Raw genomic sequence first — 20555 nt, forward strand, 5'->3', positions numbered from 1 at the left:
CTTATTTACCTCCCGCCCCCATGCATTCAGAGTGTATACAGTGATGGAAAGAGGTGACAACAAATGCAACAGTTAACATGAATGACAACAGATTTTCTCTTCTGCTTTTCTTTCAGAATACAAGGTAAGACCTAGCAAACTGTTACTAAGTGAAAGGTCTGGATCAATGAATAATAGATAAGGATGATGTGTTTTCTGTTCAAGGTCCATATTCAATTCATCTCACTCAGTCACACCAACTTGACTAAGTGAAATTTAGTGAAAGGATTTTTGTTGCATTTTTGTTGCACTCCTTAACATTTTTTTTGTGAAATTCTGCAGCTATTTCTCCCTTAAGAGTGACGGGTTGAGAGGAATGCTCAAACTCCTTGTTGAAGTCAAACTCAATAAGGGTTCAACTTTCTTTCTTAAACAACTAGAAAATAGATTCAAACATTCAAAGAGAGACAGGCCTTTAAACTTGTTTAAACACCATGAGGTGCATTTCACATTGGTGTGAAAGAGTTACTAGCAAATCTCAAATCCTCTTTTTGAAATCCTACAACCTCATTCAACCTTAAGGTAGAAACTCTGAAAAAAATAAACAATGATTTTCCCAAAGTCTCCTCTTAATTAAGAAGAAGAAAAAAAACAACAACAACCATGTCAGCACAAAAACAGATTTCTCTTAATCTCTTCCTCAGTGGAATACTTATATCTGCATGAATAATAACACTAAACTAAACAGAGAGACTCAATCAATTTTTCTAATTAGTTTTAGCATCCGTCATTGTTGTTAGTGCTGCCGTTGGCCACTAGAGGGTTGATGACAAAGATGAATACAAAATCAGTCGACCGAAACACCTTCATAGCAGAATGGTTACTGTGCAAGGCCAAAGATGCCACAAAAAAATTAAGTTTACTCATATTTTTTTAGTGGTGCATTTGATTTATGTTGTAAAAGTAAACAATCTAGAACTACATCATTAGTGAAAGTCCCTTGACCGAGCATCTGAATGCATTTACTGTGTAGTTTGTGTGCGTTTTAGTGCAAGAAGTTACATTTTTTCCTGTGTGTTAGATTTACCCATATGAAGCCCTAATAGTGTCAGTCAGAGGGCAGCAGCGTCTACCGAGTGATGTGGACAGAGCCAGACTGGAGGTAAACTCTTTTACAAAATCTACTTCAATAACTGTCTTATATAAACAGACAAGAGTATAATGCAAACACAGACTGACCGACATTACTATCCATCGAGCCACAACAAAGAATGTTTGATACATTTCTGAAACGGATAGGGATTACTTGAAATTTCACTTGAAACTATTTGAAGCAAGTTTATACACTCAAGGGATTATCATTGACTCTCTCTCTCTAAATTCCTCTGTCTCCTCTCTCCTCCCAGCGTCACCTCTCACCAGAGGAGTTCCACAGAGTCTTCGGCATGCCCATGTCGGCCTTTGATCATCTTGCTCAGTGGAAGAAGAACGAACTGAAGAAACAGGTCCGACTCTTTTGACAAAACAAAGCCACCAGAACCGTCTAACCCAATGCAGGTCCAACAGTGTGCTCTGAAGAAAAGCCATCAGAGAGGCCTGTTGACCCCTAGTCACAGGGGAAGAGGAACTGGCTGAAATAAAAGTCTCTCCTCCTCTGAAGTGACAGGAAGCAGAACTATTGGCCTTCTGATACCAACTAGCCAAAATGGTAATAATACTGCAATGAGAGCAAGGTGAACTAGAAGCAGATCATTAAGACTTTAAGAGGCAGCAGATGAGCCTCACTGGAGCTGCAACAAAGTTTAAGAGTGGGAGGCGTTGTTCTGCTTCTCACTCTCTTACCAGCAGATGGCAGTGTGTTAAGAGAAACACCAGGGTGGGAAGTGTGATACATGACCAGGGGGACTGTAAACTGAAGTACTTCCTACCATACTGAGGGTCTGCCACGCTGCGCCAAACTTGCATCCACGCTGAAAATAAGGGAGACAGTTTGGAAAGAGAATAAAAGACAGTCTGACATATTGTTTGAGGCAAAAAGGATCCAGTGTTATTCACACAGACACTATGATCAGTGACTCATAAGCTGACGAGAATGGTGTGAGTCTCACTAACATTAGGGTTATTGAACAAGACATACACAATGTTTTTTATATGTATATAATGTGCATATACTGAAACCCAAAGGTCTTTTTTTTTAATACTGGCATGTGTTTGTTTTGATGTCTGAAGCCATATCAATGTTTAGAGTTCTTCTCTATGACATGAGCAGACTGTACAGTTCAGTGATTGTAGGGTTTATTGTGAATTAACTGTCATAGAAATCAGGTTTTAGTACTGCACACGTTAAAATAAGACATCTTTGTTTCGCTTTTTTTACTTAAAGGAATAATTTAGTTTTTGTCAATTTATACTTGCAGCTGCGCAGAATTTTTCACGGACATATATCCAGACCCTCTGAATACAGAGAAAACTAAAATGCTCAAGTGAAGGAAGGAAAGGAAAGAGGTGAAGGAAAGAAGGGTTGAGAACAGGAATAACAACGGAAGGAATGTGTGAAGAGATAAACAAAGAAAGATGCAAAGAGAAAAGAAGTTATGACAAACTGAGTTTAATAAAGAGTTAATGAGTGTCGTTAAAATGTGTGTATGTGTGTCTATAGGTCTTCAACAATACAGTAAAGCACATAAATAAATGTGTTTTGTACTAACTTATTTTTATTTATTTTTTGAAGTATTATTTATAATTTGCAAACCTGTGTCTGTAACTACAACTTCTGAATAAATGAATCAAGCATCACTATTTTATTATTTATTGCCTTTATTATTATTTTGCATGACCGCTGAATGTACATGATGATGGTTTGTTTTAGGCTTTTTATTTGGGTTTAGGTATCATTGGGCCAGTGTTTTTTTTAAAGGATTCAAGTGGTTCTTCTAAGAATATCTAGAAATATTGGACTTCATTGTAATTTTGGGGTAGTTGGCGAGAAATCAATGACTACTAATTAATGAATCCTCTCAAAGCTTTCAACTTTACCTCACCCCACGTTCATCACAGACCAGCAGAGATTAGTACATAGACCAGTTGTTACCTTTATGATTCCACTAAACAAAGCACTGTCTAATTGTGACACCTCATTACCAATTGTCACCAGTTTAATTTTTAGAAGCTTGGGGAGGAAATAGTATTCACTAACTCCCTTGACAATGGCAAACATTGAAAAAAATTATATATTTTGTTATTACTTGTACATTAATGTGTAAATTCTATTTTACGGTTGTAGTTAGTGGAAGTGCAACTTGATATAGGCTACTGTTGGGTAGTTTAAGCTATAAAAGTGCATCATATTTGATAAAGTCATGTTTTGTATTCCAAATCGTAATCTCAGTAAAAAACAAACAATATTTCTTTCTGAATTCTGGTGGACTATAAGGCTTATAAATACTATTGTAATGCGCCTCACATTCTACCACTGGCAGTCATACAATAAAAACACAAATGAACAACATATCGTGGATTGCATCTCCTCAAATATGGCTAGTGTTGCTTCAATATGAGACTTTTTAAGAGTCATGTTTTTGAAATGTGTGGTAAACCTACAGACTGCAGGGTAAACTCAATGCTTAGTAGAAGTGCTCAGACTAGCACTACGACCCAGGGGAGCTGTGGATGATGAACCAGCGGCTACCGAGTCAAACTATAAACTGCAGCGACCACTCTGACTCACTTTGGCCGCACAGAGGCTGACGGAGCTCCGCTGTGAGGCGAACACGTCTCACATGTTAACAACCGTAACTTTTGAATGAAACTACGAAAGGATTATTACCGGAAATAAGCACACCCTGAGTTTCTAAAAGACATGGACTCCAAACGCGAAAGTGGTGAGTAACAGTCTCTCTTTTAATATCACACGTAAGAATCACAGGCTTCTTCAACTTTGTGAAGAAGCCTACATAAATGTAGCTAATGCCATTAAATGTACATTGAAGCACACTTCTTAGGAAGTATAAACGGTCACAAACGCGTGACATAATTCAAAACATGATAAATACAATTCAAAACATGATAAATACACTAAAAGAATAATTATCCTAACACACTTGTCACTTAAACTCATCACAAGAAAATGCTACAACGCTTAGCATATGCTAATACATTATAAACAACTGAGGGTTAATGGTTTTTATTTTAACTGAGTTCAGCTTAAGTCAGTTTATCTGAGTCTCGCCTCGCGCCCGGGCTCCTATTTGGAATAACGGGCGAGTGACGTCATATCACCTCCACGCCGGTTGGTGCGCTGTGTGTGCGCGTGTGCGTGTGCGTGGATGGAGGAGGTTGTCCTTCTCCACTCAGGTAGTGTGACGCAATCCGATACCAACAGAGAAGTGCCTCGTTGGAAGCAGCGCTGCTGGAGGTGAAGCTGCAGCAGCTCAATGGCCGCTCTGTTTCTAAACCCCTTCAGGCGACAGTGCTGCAAACAGGAAGCTGCATTATGGTGACACCAGGTGACGACGCAGTGGCCTTAATTGAAAATCTGGCAAAAGAGGATCACAAGTGATTATCTGGAGGGAAAACAATGACCATTCAGCACAAAAATCAGGAAGAGGAAAAGCATTCATGCATGCTTTTACCCTATAGGCCCAATAGTTAGGCAAGGAGGGAATTTACACAAAAATAAAATGATAAATTGAGCTAAAATAGTTTTACAAACGAAATTCAGTCTAACATACTGATATTGGTCAAAGCTCTTACACATCTTTGTAATCGTGACTATCATGTGATGATGGTGATGATAATCGTATGAATTATGATATTTTTTCTAAATGCCACCGTGGGTTCAGCATCTACTCACCATCAATGGCACCTTGGTCACATCAGACATTTTGACTTACTAGCGAGAGGAGCACATGTGTTGCTAATAACACTAACGATGGCTGTGTTTCAGTGAGTCGTGACAGTGAGCCAGCGTGTACAGTGACCTCCAACACCAGAGCCCCAAGGCCACCATTAATCAACCAGCGTTCAATGTACTGTTCTCACCTGTGCTTTTTCTTCCAACTGAAACACGAGCTTTGTGGCCACTTTGAGCATCCGTGCACTCTCGAAGAAAAATACTCTCACTGTGGAGAAACACAGGAATGATTGATAAAGGGCTCTGAGCCAGTATTTCAACTGCTGCCACAAATGGGAGATTAATTAAGTTGTAAAATGGCTTTGGATGATGCACCATTAGTACTACGGGAGTAACAATCTCTGTTTAATGACTGACGAGCCTTGACCTCGACCATGGTTCCTTTACATTTCCTTTTCCCTATTTCCTTCTCACCCAGTGATCCTCCACCCACCCTTCTCTTTCCACTAGCTTTAATTTTAAGTCAGTGTGAGCTGTACTGCAAATCGACTACATTTAAATTTTCTGCAACAGCGATTTCCAAAAGCAGCAGGTCTGTCCATGTTGTTGTTGTGTAGGTGGAAACTTAGCTGATGCGGTGATAATGCTCTTTTACCAAACAGGAAAAAGACCTCATGTTTTGTCCAGCTGATGATTATATTTTTACCACTACCATGTCACTCCCAGGAAGTACTGTCACAAAAACCAACCATTGAATAATAGTGTGTGTGTGTGTGTGTGTGTGTGTGTGTGTGTGCGCGCATGTGCAAGCATGCGTGTGTGTCTTTTCATCTAACCCTTTAACGAAGCATTTTTTAACAAATGTTGAACTATTCCTTTAAACTCTCTAGTTGGAGGGGGGGGTGTTTCAGTGGTTTCGACACAAGCGGCGCCATCACATGACATGGTGCCGCTTGATTTAATGCTAATATCCAACTTTAAAAGAGAAGTTTTGACATTTTGGGAAATATGCGTTAGATGAAAAGATTGATACCACTCTGTCAGAAGCTAAACATAGAGGTACCAGCCAGTTAGCTTAGCTTAGCACAGTATTTCTCAAACTGTGAGGCGCGCCCCTCTAGTGGGGCGCAGTGATATTACAGGTGGGGCGCAGGGGGAAATGGAGAATTTTTTTATTTCAAGAACTTTATTGAGAACTTCACATATTACAAAAGTACAAAGTATACAGACATAAAACTAAGTCATTAATAAATACATGGCAAAATGCCTGTACTTTTGTGTAAATGTTTACGTTACGCCGTTAACAGGTTAAGCTTGACGACCAAGCTCCTTGGCAATTCACACGTGAGCTCCACTCATTGGACAGAGGGCTGTGGGCATTCTGCTTCCCTTCGCCACATTCCACCGTGCAACCTGTTATTGTTGATTTGAAAAGATATGCAGTGTAAAACTCTAAATATTAGTTCTTTTTGCACAGATAGAACTTTATTTGCATTGTTCTAACAAAGTGATTGCACATTTTATTTGTTTTTATATGATGGAGCAATCTGGTTTACTTGAAAGTGATTGCAATTTTCTTTACTCTATTATTTGAAAAAGCACAGATGGAGGAGTCACAACATGTTATTTCAATAAAAAATCAACATGGACCATTTTGTTACAATTTAGTTGGGGCGGTGGTGCATGAACATTTTTCTTCCTCCAAAGTGGGGCGTGACAGAAAAAGTTTGAGAACCACTGGCTTAGCACAACCGCTTGAAACAGGGATAAACAGCTAGCCTTGCTCTCTAATTAATGCAATATGTAATTATTAAACACGTTTTTGTCCAGATTAAACAACCAAGATACAGCATGTTGATTAGTGGGCTTTAGAGATGCTGGTATAGGCAGATATTGTTGCCTTTTGGACAGAGCCAGACTAGCGGTTTTCAGTCTTTATGATAAGATAAGCTAACCATCCTCTGGTTTCCAGCTTCATATTCACAATACAGACATTAGAGAATTCAGAATGTCTTACTTTTTCTTTCAATTGGTGAAATGGGGATTCTTTTTCACACCAGTATGCATCAACATCTTCTTTGTTGAGCTAATAGGCCAAAGCATGTTGTTTTCCCACAGTGACTGTCTGGATGGCTCCTAACCTGGGGAGACCACAGCTCAACAGTCGGGTTTTAAATTAGACTCATGCTGTGCCACAGTGTCATGCTCGTCTGTTTCCTGTGTGTCCTCACCATTTACTATCTGAGCAAAGTGATAAGATACTGAAAGAATGTGAAAAAGAGACAATTCCACCACTATTTCCCTCCCAGCTGTTTCTTTTTAAAGATCTTGCCAGTTTGGTTTCTGAGGGGGGGATTTTTAACGTGTCAGACTGAACGGTAACCAGTGCAGTGACACAATCTACTGTTGTCACGAAAATATGAATTACAGGATGCTGAATCTCTGAAGTAGACTTTTGTCTGAGAGGGAGCTTGGCGGGAGACGCCAAGACTTGAACTCTGACCTCCGTATGAAGAGGATGGGTGTCTGGAGAAGGGATGGATGAAAGGCAGACGAGAGAAAGGAGTTAAAAGGAAAGGATGAGAGAGGGAGAGAGAGAAAGGAGTGGAAGGGAGAATGTGGGATCTGGAGGGACCTCAGCCTCTATTGGAGAGAGGGGGAGGCAGGAAGAGGGAGCCAGCTGTAGCACAAAACAGCAGCTTCATACACGTTGGATGTGTCATGTAAGTAAAACTTAAATTTTCCTGTTAAAATTAATTCTGTGTGTAAGGCAAAATGACCATCAATGAATCATCAACATAATGTCAGTGCTGTCATCTGTTTTCTTCCTTGTCCTGAAGGGGAAAGAAAATAAAAGGAAGGGATTTGGATGGTTTGGATGGGAGAGGCAAGTCAGGGAGGTTAACCTTGGATTGTTGTGATTAATGGGTTGGATTTGTAATGGATGGGAGTCAACGCGTCAGGTTAGGAGGAGAAAAGTATTTTTTCTGTCACCCTGCTCATAAGCATTACGTGGTGAGATAAGCAGCAGTGAGCAGTAGTAGTTGTTTTTGTTCTGAGCTGCAACCAAACACGCTAAATCGGTTCAAATGAGAGTCGCATGGCCCAGGTCTCATGACTGACCGTCCTCTGGAGGCCCGTCAGCAGTCGGACACACAAACGTGGGTGGAAACGCACAAACATAATTTCCAAAGTCTTGCGACTGTATCTTTGCTCTGTGTAAGACTATATCCCTGTGTAGAGGAGACAAATTAATAGTGCTCCCAGCATGTTAAGTGAATGTCCCTTTGCAAATTCAAAGAGGAAATATGTGCCATTTGTGTGTGTGTGTGTGTGTGTGTGTGTGTGTGTGTGTGTGTGTGTGTGTGTGTTTGTGAGCGTGTGTGTGTGGAATGGGGGGTTACAAAGATGCCTCTGTGGGTTAGACCGACCACAAGCCTCCAGAGCAGCTGATTCTCAGCCTCTGAACCCTCCGGCCCCCCGAGAGAATGAGAGAAAGACACACAGAATCAGAGGAGAGAGAGAGACGGAATTGAATGGTCGGCCTGGACTGTAAAGTCAGACTTCAAGAAACAGAAAATAGACCAAAGGCCCATTCTGAAGCTCCATCAGTCCGCCGCTGGCTTTGTTTGTTCTCAGATTGATTACATTGAATCTTGTGTTTTTTCAGCCCATGTTGCAACATTTCCTGTAGATAAGTGAAGTACAATAGATCAATAGAGAAAATTCTTTGACTGCTTATTCAATAGATAGTGAATGGGGGAGAGGGAGAGGAGGTGAGACTCGCAGTAGGATGGAGGAGAGAGTCGAGATCAAGAGGGAGTGGAGAGACTGTCGACAGCTAAGACAGGAAACCACAGCTGCTGGCCGAGAAATATTACGCACACACACACACACAGCTGCTTGAGATATATCCTTTACCCTGAATGCCCATGGATCGAAGCGATGCAGCTGTGTTGCACCACGCCCCTCTTAGACTGTGTGTGTGTGTGTGTGTGTGTGTGTGTGTGCGTGTGTTAGTTCCTGTTTTGTTTTTGTTGGAGTTTCTGACATTGTATTGTTTGCTGTGGTCTTGTGGAGCATTGTGGTCATCTAATTTTGGCCCTTGGTGAGACAATAGAGTATTGTCAGACTGGGGAGATGATGGAGGAGGCTGTGAGAGCGTCTCTCTCTCTCTCTCTCTCTCTCTCTCTCTCTCTCTCTCTCTCTCTCTCTCTCTCTCTCTCTCTGTCTGTCTGTCTGTGTCCTCATTGTGTGTGAGAAGAGAGACTGTTTTCATCATATTTAATCTAACCCTGTAAAAACATATTTTAGTTTATTTTGTTCTTAAACATCCATATTTACCTGCTGCAGCTTTTTATCTTTTTCACATTCATTTTAACATCTGACCACTTGTCACTGAGGAAGTTTTTTTAGCTCCTGTATGACACATAAAAAAATCTTCCTGATAAAAATGAAATAAAATACTTTGTTTAGTGCTCCCAGAGTTTATTCAGAGCGTAAGAAAGATATTTATTATTATTTATTTGTTGCGAGAGAAGATTTATAAAGGAGGTAGATTACTTTCTCTGTGGGCAGCACAGTGATTTGTGCTGACGTGTCCTTGAACTTCCACTCAACCTTGTTTGTGTTTTGGGTGACGCAACATTGTTGACTTTACAATTTTATTGCCAAATATGACAAAGATTTAATGTTTCCCCCAAATATTTTTCTTGGCAGTGTGTAAAAAGCCACTTAAAGAGCTCGTGGGTCAAGGCCAACTTTCCACTAAACTCAAACTGAAATCAAAATAATTTTAGGGTTAGCAGCTCTTAAACTCTTAAAGATCCACTCCATCTATTTAATGACAGGAATAATACTTCATCTTATCAATAGTGGCCAATATCCAGTATTTAATTAATGGTCAGCCTGTTACCTGCTATTGTCTGCTTCAGACTTAAACTAATGTTCTTCATGTCAGATGTCTGCCTCTCAGACATCGCTTGTGAATGAACAAGCAGCTGAATGAACTAACAGGCAGCTTGGTAACCATATCCTATTCTATCTCAAGTGGAAGTACAGATTTTATTCTTTACTTTGGCTCCATTTCCTTTAGGGAAGGAAGCTTCCTGCCCCATCCTCCCTAGCTCCTTCTATTCTCCGACTCCTCCTCCATCCAGGCAGGATGTGTGAGAGTGTGTCAGAGTTTTTTGAAACAATGTCAAGGTCAACAAAACACACAGGATGTCAGTGTTGAACATGAAAATAATAATTTTTCAAAGCAAGCTTGAAATATCTAAACTGAAAGTGGGACTTAATCGGTGGTGGTGAAGGGACGAGTGAACAGACTTTCTAACAAACAGAAAGATGGACTCTGAGGCAGACAACATCAACAGCGCGATGTGTTAGGATGTTAAATATCTCAGCTGTTGCAACAGGCGGTACGATGAATTCCAAACTGACCTCATGCCCCTCGAGAACTGCCAGTTTCGCTCACACTTGCCTATGTGGCCTTGCATGCGTGTGCTAAATTGATATTTGATGCACTTGTTTTAATAGCATAAGAATTTCAGCCATGTTCAAGGGGACATATCATGCTCATTTTCAGGCTCGTACTTGTATTCAGGGTTTCTACTAGAATATGTTTACATGCTTTAATGTTCAAAAACTATATTCACCCTTTGCATGAAATGCTCCGTTTTGGCGCCGGCCTCTTTAAGCCCCCCTCAGGAAAAAGCCCAGTCTGCCCTTATTGGCTTGCAAGAAAAATATGGCACACCTTTGCAAAGTTCGTTCTCCACCGGCGGATGGACATACTCAAATGGGGAACGGTATATTCTAATGAGCCCACACTTGACATAGGAAGGGGAGCCAAATATGGCTTGTTGAATCATATCTAGGCAGCCCACAAAAAACCTGACTGGGTTGAAAAACAGTTTGTGGATTCATAGGCACTCCAGATACCCAAGAGTATGTGCACAAGCACTGACATTTTTTTTTCATAATATGTCTTCTGTGTGGGCCTTTTTTTATGGCACCGAAGCATATTTTATCGTCACTCTGCAAACACAATACTAATATGTTCTTCTGTGGTCCTCAGTCGTGATGGAGCGACTTGTGAACGAGCTGGGCTCTCTGCTGAAGATGCTGGACCACGAGACGGTCAGTCCTGCCACTGCTGACAAGATGGCCTCCATACGCATCACCCTGGACTCGATGCAGCTGTCAGGTACGGAATTAAGTCTCTGATGTATGGGACGGTGTGCATAACCTCTGGGTTTGTTGTTATTTCACTGAGACTGAATTGAGTCTTCTTACATCAGTAAGTAAGCACTTATTTTCTTGACTCTTGCAGCCAAAGCCTTTCTGAGTGGTTTGTTCATACTATTACAGTGTTTATTCAGAAAAGGACAGAGCATTTCTTTCTTCCTCATCGTTTTTTAATGGGGCAACTTTCTTGTCATGAGCCTGCCATACTGCAACTGAGCAACACTGCATTAGTACAGTATTTGTCTCGCATTTAGAAATATGCACACGGACATTGAATCTTCGTGAAGTCTTGTCAGTAAATCCTTGTTTGTCTGGGGGATGAACAGAAGGATGTTGGAGGGGATAAGAGGATTGTGGTAAGAGGATAATGAAATGTAAATGTTAGACGAGGATAACGAGAGGTCAGAGAAAGGAGAAGAGCAAAACATCCTGATAGTAACACGTACTCACAATTGTTTGAATGGACCTGGGTTAAGGGTTTGATCTCAGCACATTATCATTTTACACTTCAATTCAGCTTTTTACAGCCAAATACTATTATGTTTATTCTAAAACACTTCCAAAACGTCTGCGATGTTTGGCAAACTTTTCCAACTCACTCAATCCTGACCCTCCTGACCCTAGCACACACTACAATCCTAAGCAGAACTTTCATACTATTTTCAACCCCGAATTGATCTTTTCCACAGTCAATGGATCAGACGTCTACATGAACAGCTGTCTCTATGGCAATGGCACCAGTTTTGTAGAGTCGCTGTTTGAGGATTTCGGTGAGTAGACCTTTCAAACCACTTCAGTGTTATCATAAGTGTATATTTCCAATCATACCACAACATCTACAACATGCATGATATCATAAAATGTATTATGTTTTATCTTTATGTTAACATGAATCCTCTGCTGTTCCATCAGACTGTGATCTGCACATGCTCAGTGCGTCTCCAGAGGAGCAGAAGGAGCACAAAGAGGAAGAGGAGAAGACTCATCTCAATAAATCTGTAAGTCGTCTACACGGTATGTAACCGTCAGTCAATTTGCCTCCGTTGTCCTCGCAACTAAAACCTTTAACTTTCACCTCAGACACCAACTGACACGCCCCCTCCTCTGCCTACCACCCCGCTCCCTGATGACTACTATGAAGAAGCTGTTCCTCTAGATCCTGGATCCGCCCCTCAGTACTTCACCACAAACATGAACAGTTCTGTACACAAACTCCAAAACAAAAAATGTGCACGAATAATTGCAACCAACCGAATTATTAGAAGTTCCTTCTTCATCTCATCTTCCGCTCCTCTCCTGCAGCTTCCAGGAACTCTGTGGAGGATGCCTACTATGAAGATGCCGACAATAACTACCCCACCACCAGGATTAATGGGCCGCCCAAAAACTCCTGTGGGTCTACCCGCTCTCGTGCTTTCTCATGTTGCAATTCAAATGTACAAATACAAACAGAGGCATGTTATGATCATGAAGAAGATAGAATACATGGATAAACAGAACCAGAATTTTTTTTTGTAAATTAATCAGATGTGTTATTTTTGTTGCTCAGACAATGACTCGGATGCTCTGAGCAGCTCATACGAGTCTTACGAAGAAGAAGAGGAAGAGGAGGCCAAAGGACGGGAGCGACCTCAGAGATGGATGGCTGAGGAGAGTCCCGATGAACCGGTTAAAGACTGCCGCATCTGTGCCTTCCTACTGCGAAAGAAACGCTTTGGCCAATGGGCCAAACAGTTAGTCGTTGTCAGAGACAATAAACTGCAGGTAAATAGAGCTGTTTTTGTCTATTTCTTCTTTCAAACCAAAGGATCTAATCTATATCTGGCGTTATTTGGGGGAAAACTCAGATAAATCTTACTCTAACAAACAAACATCAAATAATAAGTATGTTTATATATATACTTATGTATATATATATATACATGTATATATATATATATATACATATATATTTATTTATATATATATATATATATATATATTATATATATATATATATATATATATATATATATATATATATATATATATATATATATATATATATATAAATAATGCAATATAATGTTAATCTACAAACTCTTTTCAAAGGTTATATTTTAGCACCAAATTGAAATGGCATCAAATGAAACATCAAAGTATTTTTTGTGTTTACGGCATCCTACTATCTCCCTTTATAGTGCTATAAGAGCATCAAAGAGAGCACTCCCCACACAGAGCTCCCGCTGAATCTGTGTAACGTCATCTACGTCCCAAAGGAAGGCCGGAAAAAGAGACACGAGTTGCGCTTCTCGTTGCCTGGAGGCGAAGTTCTGGTCCTGGCTGTTCTGAGTAAAGAGCAGGCCCAGCGGTGGCTCAAGGTACCTTTATTCACTATGTCAGAGGTCTGGTGCTGAGACAGACAGAGTCTGGGAGGATAAGGGGGAATATGCCTGCAGGGAGAACATACGTTTTCTTTTTTCTGGAACCAGGTGGTGCAAGATGTTGGAAGCCAATGTAGCAACACTGAAGGATCCACCTCTCCCATTATACAGAGGAAGTTGGAGCTTGACAAGGTGTGTGCATGTGTCTTTGTGTGTGTTAGCTACAGTATGGTCTTTGTGTTTTTGCCAGATAAAACAGTCACAAATGCCTTACATTGTCTGTCCAAATGAGGTTCAGTCAAACAGTTGCCTCTCTGAATCTATACTCTAGTTTTTACATTTCAATGCCTGTCGCTGACTTCGCCTCTTTCAGCCCACGCATGACACAACTGTTCCTTTGGCTTCTAGTCATAGTGAGTGAGGTGACATTATTGCGGTGGCAGAGCTGGGCAGCCTTCAAAGAGCTTCTTAACCTCAACAGAGTTTTGGCAACGAGCAGAATGCATGGTGACATGGCAGTTACACCCCATGTTGGCAGAATAGCTTTTAAAAAAATACATAAAGTCAATAGGACTTTTTTTCAAGAAACTTGCGTGTAACTTTTGTTGACATGAGTCAGCGGACAGCGGGATTCGTTCAAACAGGGTTGATATATGATGTTAATATGTAACAGAAAAATAAGTAATGAAGGTTTCCACTTTTTCTTTGCCAGATGCTGCAGAGTGACCGGCAGGCATCCGACTCAGACAGCGGGCCAACAGCAGAAAACCAGTCCACTGCACAGGGACCAGGACGGGACACCAGTGACTCACTGAGTAGGTTTACCTTCACAAGCAAATTATTGATTCAATTGTCATTTTTGACTCTTTTTTTTATTTCATAGTTTCATTGAAAGCTGAGAGATTAGATCATCATCATAGTGAGATTTGTGTTGTGATTGTCTGCGACAGAAACTACTGTAAGGTGTCTGTTATTATTGTAAATTAGACAATAATTACTTTAATTATGACACATATTTTAAAGTTCTTTGTCTCACTTTGTTAGATCAGGGGGAGGGTGAAATTAATTAAAGAAAGTTTTTGCCAACTTGAACCCAAAAACTCACCTCCTACTATGACATAACTCTACACTTCCTACAAACGTCAAGTCCACTAAATGATGGGCGGGGTTAGTTAACCCAACTCACATTTCATTGGATGCATTTATGTAACAGCACAGAGTTCTAGATTAGTCATTATAAATATTCTATTGTTTAGTGAAGAGAGCAATAAAAAAAATAAGGTTATGTTCATTGTTTTGTTGAAACTGATTTAAATAGATGTTTATTCAACTTATTTTTTCTTCCACTCTATTCATATCAATGAGGATAGACCAAATATTACAAACTTAATGTTGTTAATAAAAACCTACAACATCAGTGATACATTTTTTGTTGTGCAAAAGTGCTAATACTAGTATTAGAGGCCCCTAACCCCGAAATTTAACCTTTACATAAAACCAAGTCTTTGCCCTCAGATGGTCCTTATTAAAGTTACAGCCACAGTGCTCATTAATAGATGTTTCCGTAAATGCGCCAGTTTAGCAATTTTCAACTGCAGTCCCTGTGTTTCTGTAATGGGGACAGCAATACTGTCTGTATAGCAAAAATAAAACAAAGCACACTTTAGGTTAAATGAATAAATTACAGTCTGATCGATCATCAGTTGTTTTCTGATTTATAAAAGCACTAAGGGAGGGAGCAGCAAAGCCACGCAGAATTTTATAAACAAGACAAGTGTCTGTAAATTAGAGGCAGTGAAGACTAAATTGTCCTTGATTTCCAAAAATATCCTCACTCTCACAGTCTTGAAGTCTCCACAAAAACAAAAGCACACAAACACATCCTTTTAAGAGTCTGATCTAAAGCACATACACTATTTCTGTTTATCTATCCACAAAATCAGGAAGGATAAACCAGGGGATCTAAGATGTTGGGTCAAACACAGTCATATTGTTTCAGTGTTGTTACAACCTGTTTACTGACCAAGACAAGAGAGAGAGAGAGGGAGAGACAGGAAGTGAGGCGCGAACAGATATGACATCCTTCCTGTCCTGTCTTCCTGCGATTGTCTCCCACTGACATCATAGGAAGTAGGGCGGACCGAGCGCTGCAGCACCTGGTACATGTAGTATGAACACGCTATCACACTCAGGGGATATATTGAATGAATAAATAAAAAAGATCTCTGAATACAATATATTATTGTTGAATTCTGAATGTACAATGAATCCTGACTTCACAAGAATGTTCCTCTTTTCATTACAAGTTTTAATGTAACTGAGCAAATCCGCGCTGGTGACATTTGTATTTCTTGGTCAAAGGTCACTGGGACCTCACACAACCCATTTTTTACCTAAACTCAAGAATTCATATGATAATTAAGACAATTTCACACAAATGTCTGATAGGATAAAATGATGAAGTGATGATGTTTTGGACAGACAGGGATGTAAACTGCAACATGACTGGTTGGCAGAACTGCATGGTGGTTATTCTAGTTTGGATTAGGGAGTATTAACACAAACACAGCTAGACACTACACCGATGAGGCAGCATGATGGAAGCACATCATGTAAGATTCACCTCCCAAAATCTGTATATCAAGTGCTCCTCGACCCGATGACCACAGGGTCGGCCCCATCACCGTTTGACCGGGGTGTGTTTGATTTTAGACAGGGGAAAGCGTGGAGCGTTCTCAGAGCTGACGGGGTCAATGAGCAGAGCGGCCGGGAAGAAAATCAACCGGATCATCACTTTCTCCAAACGGAAACCTCCGTTACCAGGAGAGCCTCCCTCGTCTTCTGGTCACCATGAAAACCCACGCTGTGGTGAGGACACATTGATCACGATGCTACTTGGTTGATTGACTGGCTGTTTGGTCAGTTTGTGGATATTTAAGTGACTGATTGATGATTAAAGTATTGGCAGAAGTATTTCACAGCTTTAAAAAGAATGTCCACATCTGCGGTCTTTTCATCACTTCCACATTCCTCCTCTCCCCCCCGCAGGCTTCCTCAGTGTGTGTCTGAGTGGCTCTTGGAAGGAGCATTGGTGTGGTGTGCGAGGAGGAACCTTGTACCTGCAGAAGGACCCCGGGGACCGAGGGCCACCGGCCATCGTGGTACCGCTCAAAGGTGCAGAAGTGGTGACAGGTGGCCTCGGCCCCAAACATCCCTTCTCCTTCTGTATCCTGCAGGCTGGCAGCGAACTAGCATCCTTAGAGGTACTATATGGAGGTGTCAAAAGATCAGTTTATACCGGCAGAGGAGATTTAATTTAGGCCGATTTGTTTGTTTTTCTTGACTCTTTTTTTCATGAGATTGTGGATACAGATGAGACAGAAAGTTAACATGTGCACAGGGATGACACCTACATTTTTCTAGAAACCAAGTAGCTTTGTTTGTTGTGTGTCCATCAGGCCAGCTGCTCAGAGGATCTCGGCCGCTGGCTGGGTGTGTTGTTCGCAGAGACCGGCAGCACCACTCTCCCTGAAGAGCTGCATTACGACTACATCGACGTGGATACGCTCACTGACATCCGGCATGCTGCGAGGCACTCCTTCCTGTGAGGCACTTCCTACAGAATATGTTTGCGTGTTTCCACATGTATTCAATTAGAGTTTTCTGTCTCCTAACATTGGCTTTCATCCCGAATTACTATCTGTCTCTGTGTTTTTCCTCTCAGGTGGGCCACTACCACTGCTACTTCCTCCAGCAGCGCCTCGACAGACTCCAGAACATATGATGATGTCTATGAAAGCGTTGCGGTGAGGAAACCAGTGATAAAATTCAATATCATTAAACATGGCCGAGCTCTCCTCTTCCTGTCATGTTCAGTTGCAGATTTATCTAAATGACTTAAATCATCATGAGACTTCTGCCTCAATTATTTTGCTAATGCACATGCTTGATTTCTTTGGAATTAAACATGATTAAATTACAATAAGTCCCCCTTCATGGCTTTGGCTGTACAGATTTAGTTTTTTAAAAAAACACACAGATGCATCAAAATAAAATGGGCTCCAGAAATGTAGATTTTGAAAATGCACTTGTTTTTCCTCCAGGAGGGCGATGTTGAGAGCAGAGCTGGACAGGTGAGACGTCATGCCTCCTTCTCCAGCAGGGACTCAGAAAAAACTGAACAACAGGCCGCCATCAAGAGACACGCCTCCAGTGAGTCTCCTTTCCTTTCATGATTGATTAGACGGGCGAAGATTGTTGCTATGAAAATGTGGGTGAAAATTGTTAGACATGTCCCACCTGGCTTCTCCTGGTCCCGATTGCGGTGAAGAATAAAAGATTGTGAAAGTAGATAGTTAAATAGCTCAATTAATTATTTTTTCTCATCATACTCAGTCTATTTATATTCTGCCACGTGTTCTGTTAGATGTAAATCAGTACGGACGGTATGGCAAAACGCGTGCAGAGGAGGACGCCAGGCGTTACCTGACTCAGAAAGAGGAACTGGAGAAGCAAAAGGAAAAGCTCAGACACGCGCTGATTTCCCTCCGCAGGGAGAAGAAGGAGGTGAAGGAGGAGATGAAGAGTGTTACAGGTCCGAGACAAATCATACACACAGCACTGTTTAGACTTCAGCTTTGTAGCAGTACTAACTTAAGTTTGTGTGTGTGTCTGTGTGTGCAGGTCATGGTGTGGAACAGCGGTTAGTCAAGCTGGAGGCCCTGTGTAAACAGAAAGAGGAGGAGAGGGTGGAGCTGGAGCTCAGACTGACAGAGGTCAAAGAAAACCTGAAGAAATCATTGGCTAGAGGAGCCCTGGGTCCTCCCACCGACACCAAGATCAGCGTCAAGGTAGGCAGCTACAGCAGAGACGATCAGTCATCAGTCATTTATCAAGCTCTGGACACCTACATTTAGACACACAATTACTGTAAATCCTAAATGAGTGAAATCTGACGTGTGTGTGTGTGTGTGTGTGTGTGTGTGTGTGTGTGTGTGTGTGTGTGTGTGTGTGTGTGTGTGTGTGTGTATGTATGTGTGTGTGTGCAGGCACAGGGCAGTAAGGTGGAGAAGGTTTATAATGAGACTGTGCCCATCAACGCAGCAACTGAGCTTCGTAAACGCCCACCAGCTCTTTACGCCTCCTCCAAGGGGAACGTCATGCAGAAGGCAAAGGTAGAGTGTGTGTGTGTTTGTGTGTGTGTGTGTGTGTGTGTGTATTACTCATGTTGTGGGGACAGAAATCTGTTTTCACAGTCACATTGTGGGGACTCACCTTCCTTTTGGGCATAAAAGGCAGGTGCCCATAATGTAAATCTTTACAACATAGGGTGAGGACTTGGTTTAAGGTAAGTCTCCAGGAAATAATGTAATGTCCACTAAAGTGATGTAAACACAACTGTGTGTGTGTGTGTGTGTGTGTGTGTGTGTGTGTGTGTGTGTGTGTGTGTTTAAATGAGGACAGCTAGAAATGTTTTCCTCACATTTTGCTGTGTCATGGTTTCTAGGAGTGGGAGTCAAAGAAGGGGACCTAGACTGAACATAAACAGATCAACAGATGGATTCATGTGAAGGGAGGATGTGTTAAAAGAAGACGCAGTTTGAGATAACTGGCACTGGGAAGAAGAGGAAAGAGATGAGGAAGAAGAAGCAGAGGTAAAAGGGGGAAGAGGACAGACTGAAACAATCTTTCCTCTTAACTATCAAGAAAAAGAGGAACCTTTGCAAGTAGAGGCAGCACGGTGCTGTCTCAACCACTGTACATATGACAGACGTCACTGATGTACCAGTACAGTATTAATGTGGATCACTATGAACAGTATAGTTTGCGTGTGTGTTTACATTTGCACAGGGCTGCAGAAAGCCAAAATGTGATTATTTCATAGAAATGCATCACAAAGGGAGAGTGTGGTTCATGAACACTGTGAGTTCAGAGTTACAGGCAAGACTTCCACTGATTTTATACCTATAAGAGGATACCTGTCAATGTACAATGAAAACCAAAAGTAAAGACATGATTATTACCTTAAATTATCTTTATTAATAAGAAAAGTATCCCACATTTTGTGAGGTGTATTTAAACCATGAGGAAAGCATATCGAGTATGACACTTCCTGAAACAAACAAGTAAAATGTTTATTATTGCAATGTGAAACTATTGTTTTTTAACCGTTATATGTGTATTTTTTGGCCTTTTGCACTTTATCTTGTTGTATTTTGTGATTACACTAATGTCTTGGAAATTAGCCTTAACGCCCCACTTCGTAATCGTGAGGATAACAGCTTGTGTCTGCTTTCCCTGATCATCACAGCGACATGAACAAACACACATGTTGGAGTAAATGATTACTTTATCAAGACATGTTGTCTCCTGGACTGTTTCTATGAGTTTTGTTCCTTTGTTTCAGCGTGGTACCTCCTCAAAAGAGAAGTTCACTGTAAGAAACCAGCAGCAGAATTACAACTCTGAACTATGAGCGCTATCTAGTGGTGAAATCAAATGTAAGCACTTGTTTGAACATTTTTAGGGCGTCCAAATACACATGTAAGCTGTTAGTAGGCTATTCAACAAATCAACATAATTTACCAGTTTGTACTTACTGACAATGACACATTAGAAAACTTGTATACAGTAAGTCTATTTTTGTCCATAGAGCGAGTTCATAACCGTCATCCACAATCAGTGGCAGCTCTGTAGTTGTTGTTTTTAGTTGTGAGGCGCTCCCCAACTTACTTTCCTGGCATTGCATTGTGGGAGAAAACACACTTTAAATTAAATGCTTTTACTATCCAGTTTGACAGCTTAGGCTTTTTTTGTGGTTATGGAAAGTCAAGGTAATTATGTTTGCATTGCCAGTTCACCCAAATAAAACAAAAATAAACATGTCTCACTTATCCATTGTGGTACATGACGGATAGTTTACATCTTATTTTACACAAATTCAAACCATGTCTCTCGAAATTCCATTACAATGGAGGTGAATGCAAAACTTTAAATAATAATAACAAAAAAACATTAAAAAAATCAGCAACAACATTTCTTTCTAGAATCATTATGTCTCGTTATTCTGAATAAGTGACACTGACAACAGTTTTCTATAGCACATACAGTTG

At 40.8% G+C, this 20555-nt stretch overlaps 2 protein-coding genes across 6 annotated transcripts in view; both read left to right on the forward strand.

Annotated features, from left to right (window-relative positions):
- The window catches only part of LOC137876517 (actin-binding LIM protein 3-like), a 41442-nt gene extending 38667 nt beyond the window's left edge, over window positions 1–2775 (forward strand). For 3 of the 4 annotated variants that reach the window (XM_068716147.1, XM_068716148.1, XM_068716149.1), the window contains one exon: window positions 117–1123. In XM_068716147.1, the coding sequence (XP_068572248.1) occupies window positions 117–181 (65 nt within the window). In that variant the 3' untranslated portion in view covers window positions 182–1123. Of the gene's footprint in view, window positions 1–116; window positions 1142–1385 lie in introns of those variants that run through there. The other variant, XM_068716150.1, reaches the window with a different exon arrangement.
- Window positions 2776–3713: 938 nt separating this feature from the next.
- On the forward strand, window positions 3714–20476 carry LOC137876518 (actin filament-associated protein 1-like 1). Of its 2 annotated transcripts, none has more exons than XM_068716151.1 (19): window positions 3714–3860; window positions 10911–11039; window positions 11770–11850; window positions 11993–12078; window positions 12161–12278; window positions 12383–12472; window positions 12630–12844; window positions 13261–13440; window positions 13552–13635; window positions 14156–14258; window positions 16156–16311; window positions 16492–16706; window positions 16902–17047; window positions 17168–17249; window positions 17547–17655; window positions 17870–18037; window positions 18127–18293; window positions 18492–18617; window positions 18950–20476. In XM_068716151.1, the coding sequence occupies exons 1-19, from the start codon at window positions 3839–3841 to the stop codon at window positions 18974–18976; spliced, it is 2304 nt and encodes a 767-aa protein (XP_068572252.1). In that variant the 5' UTR covers window positions 3714–3838; the 3' UTR covers window positions 18977–20476. The 2 variants fall into 2 exon arrangements, with proteins under 2 accessions (XP_068572252.1, XP_068572253.1); XM_068716152.1 differs by lacking the exon at window positions 3714–3860 and adding an exon at window positions 7201–7554.
- The last annotated feature ends 79 nt before the right edge of the window (window positions 20477–20555 follow it).

This window comes from Cebidichthys violaceus, unplaced genomic scaffold, assembly GCF_023349555.1.
Source record: "Cebidichthys violaceus isolate CVI_PGR_0920_01 unplaced genomic scaffold, fCebVio1.0.p SCAF_20, whole genome shotgun sequence".
In the NCBI taxonomy this organism is placed as follows: Eukaryota; Metazoa; Chordata; class Actinopteri; order Perciformes; family Stichaeidae; genus Cebidichthys; species Cebidichthys violaceus.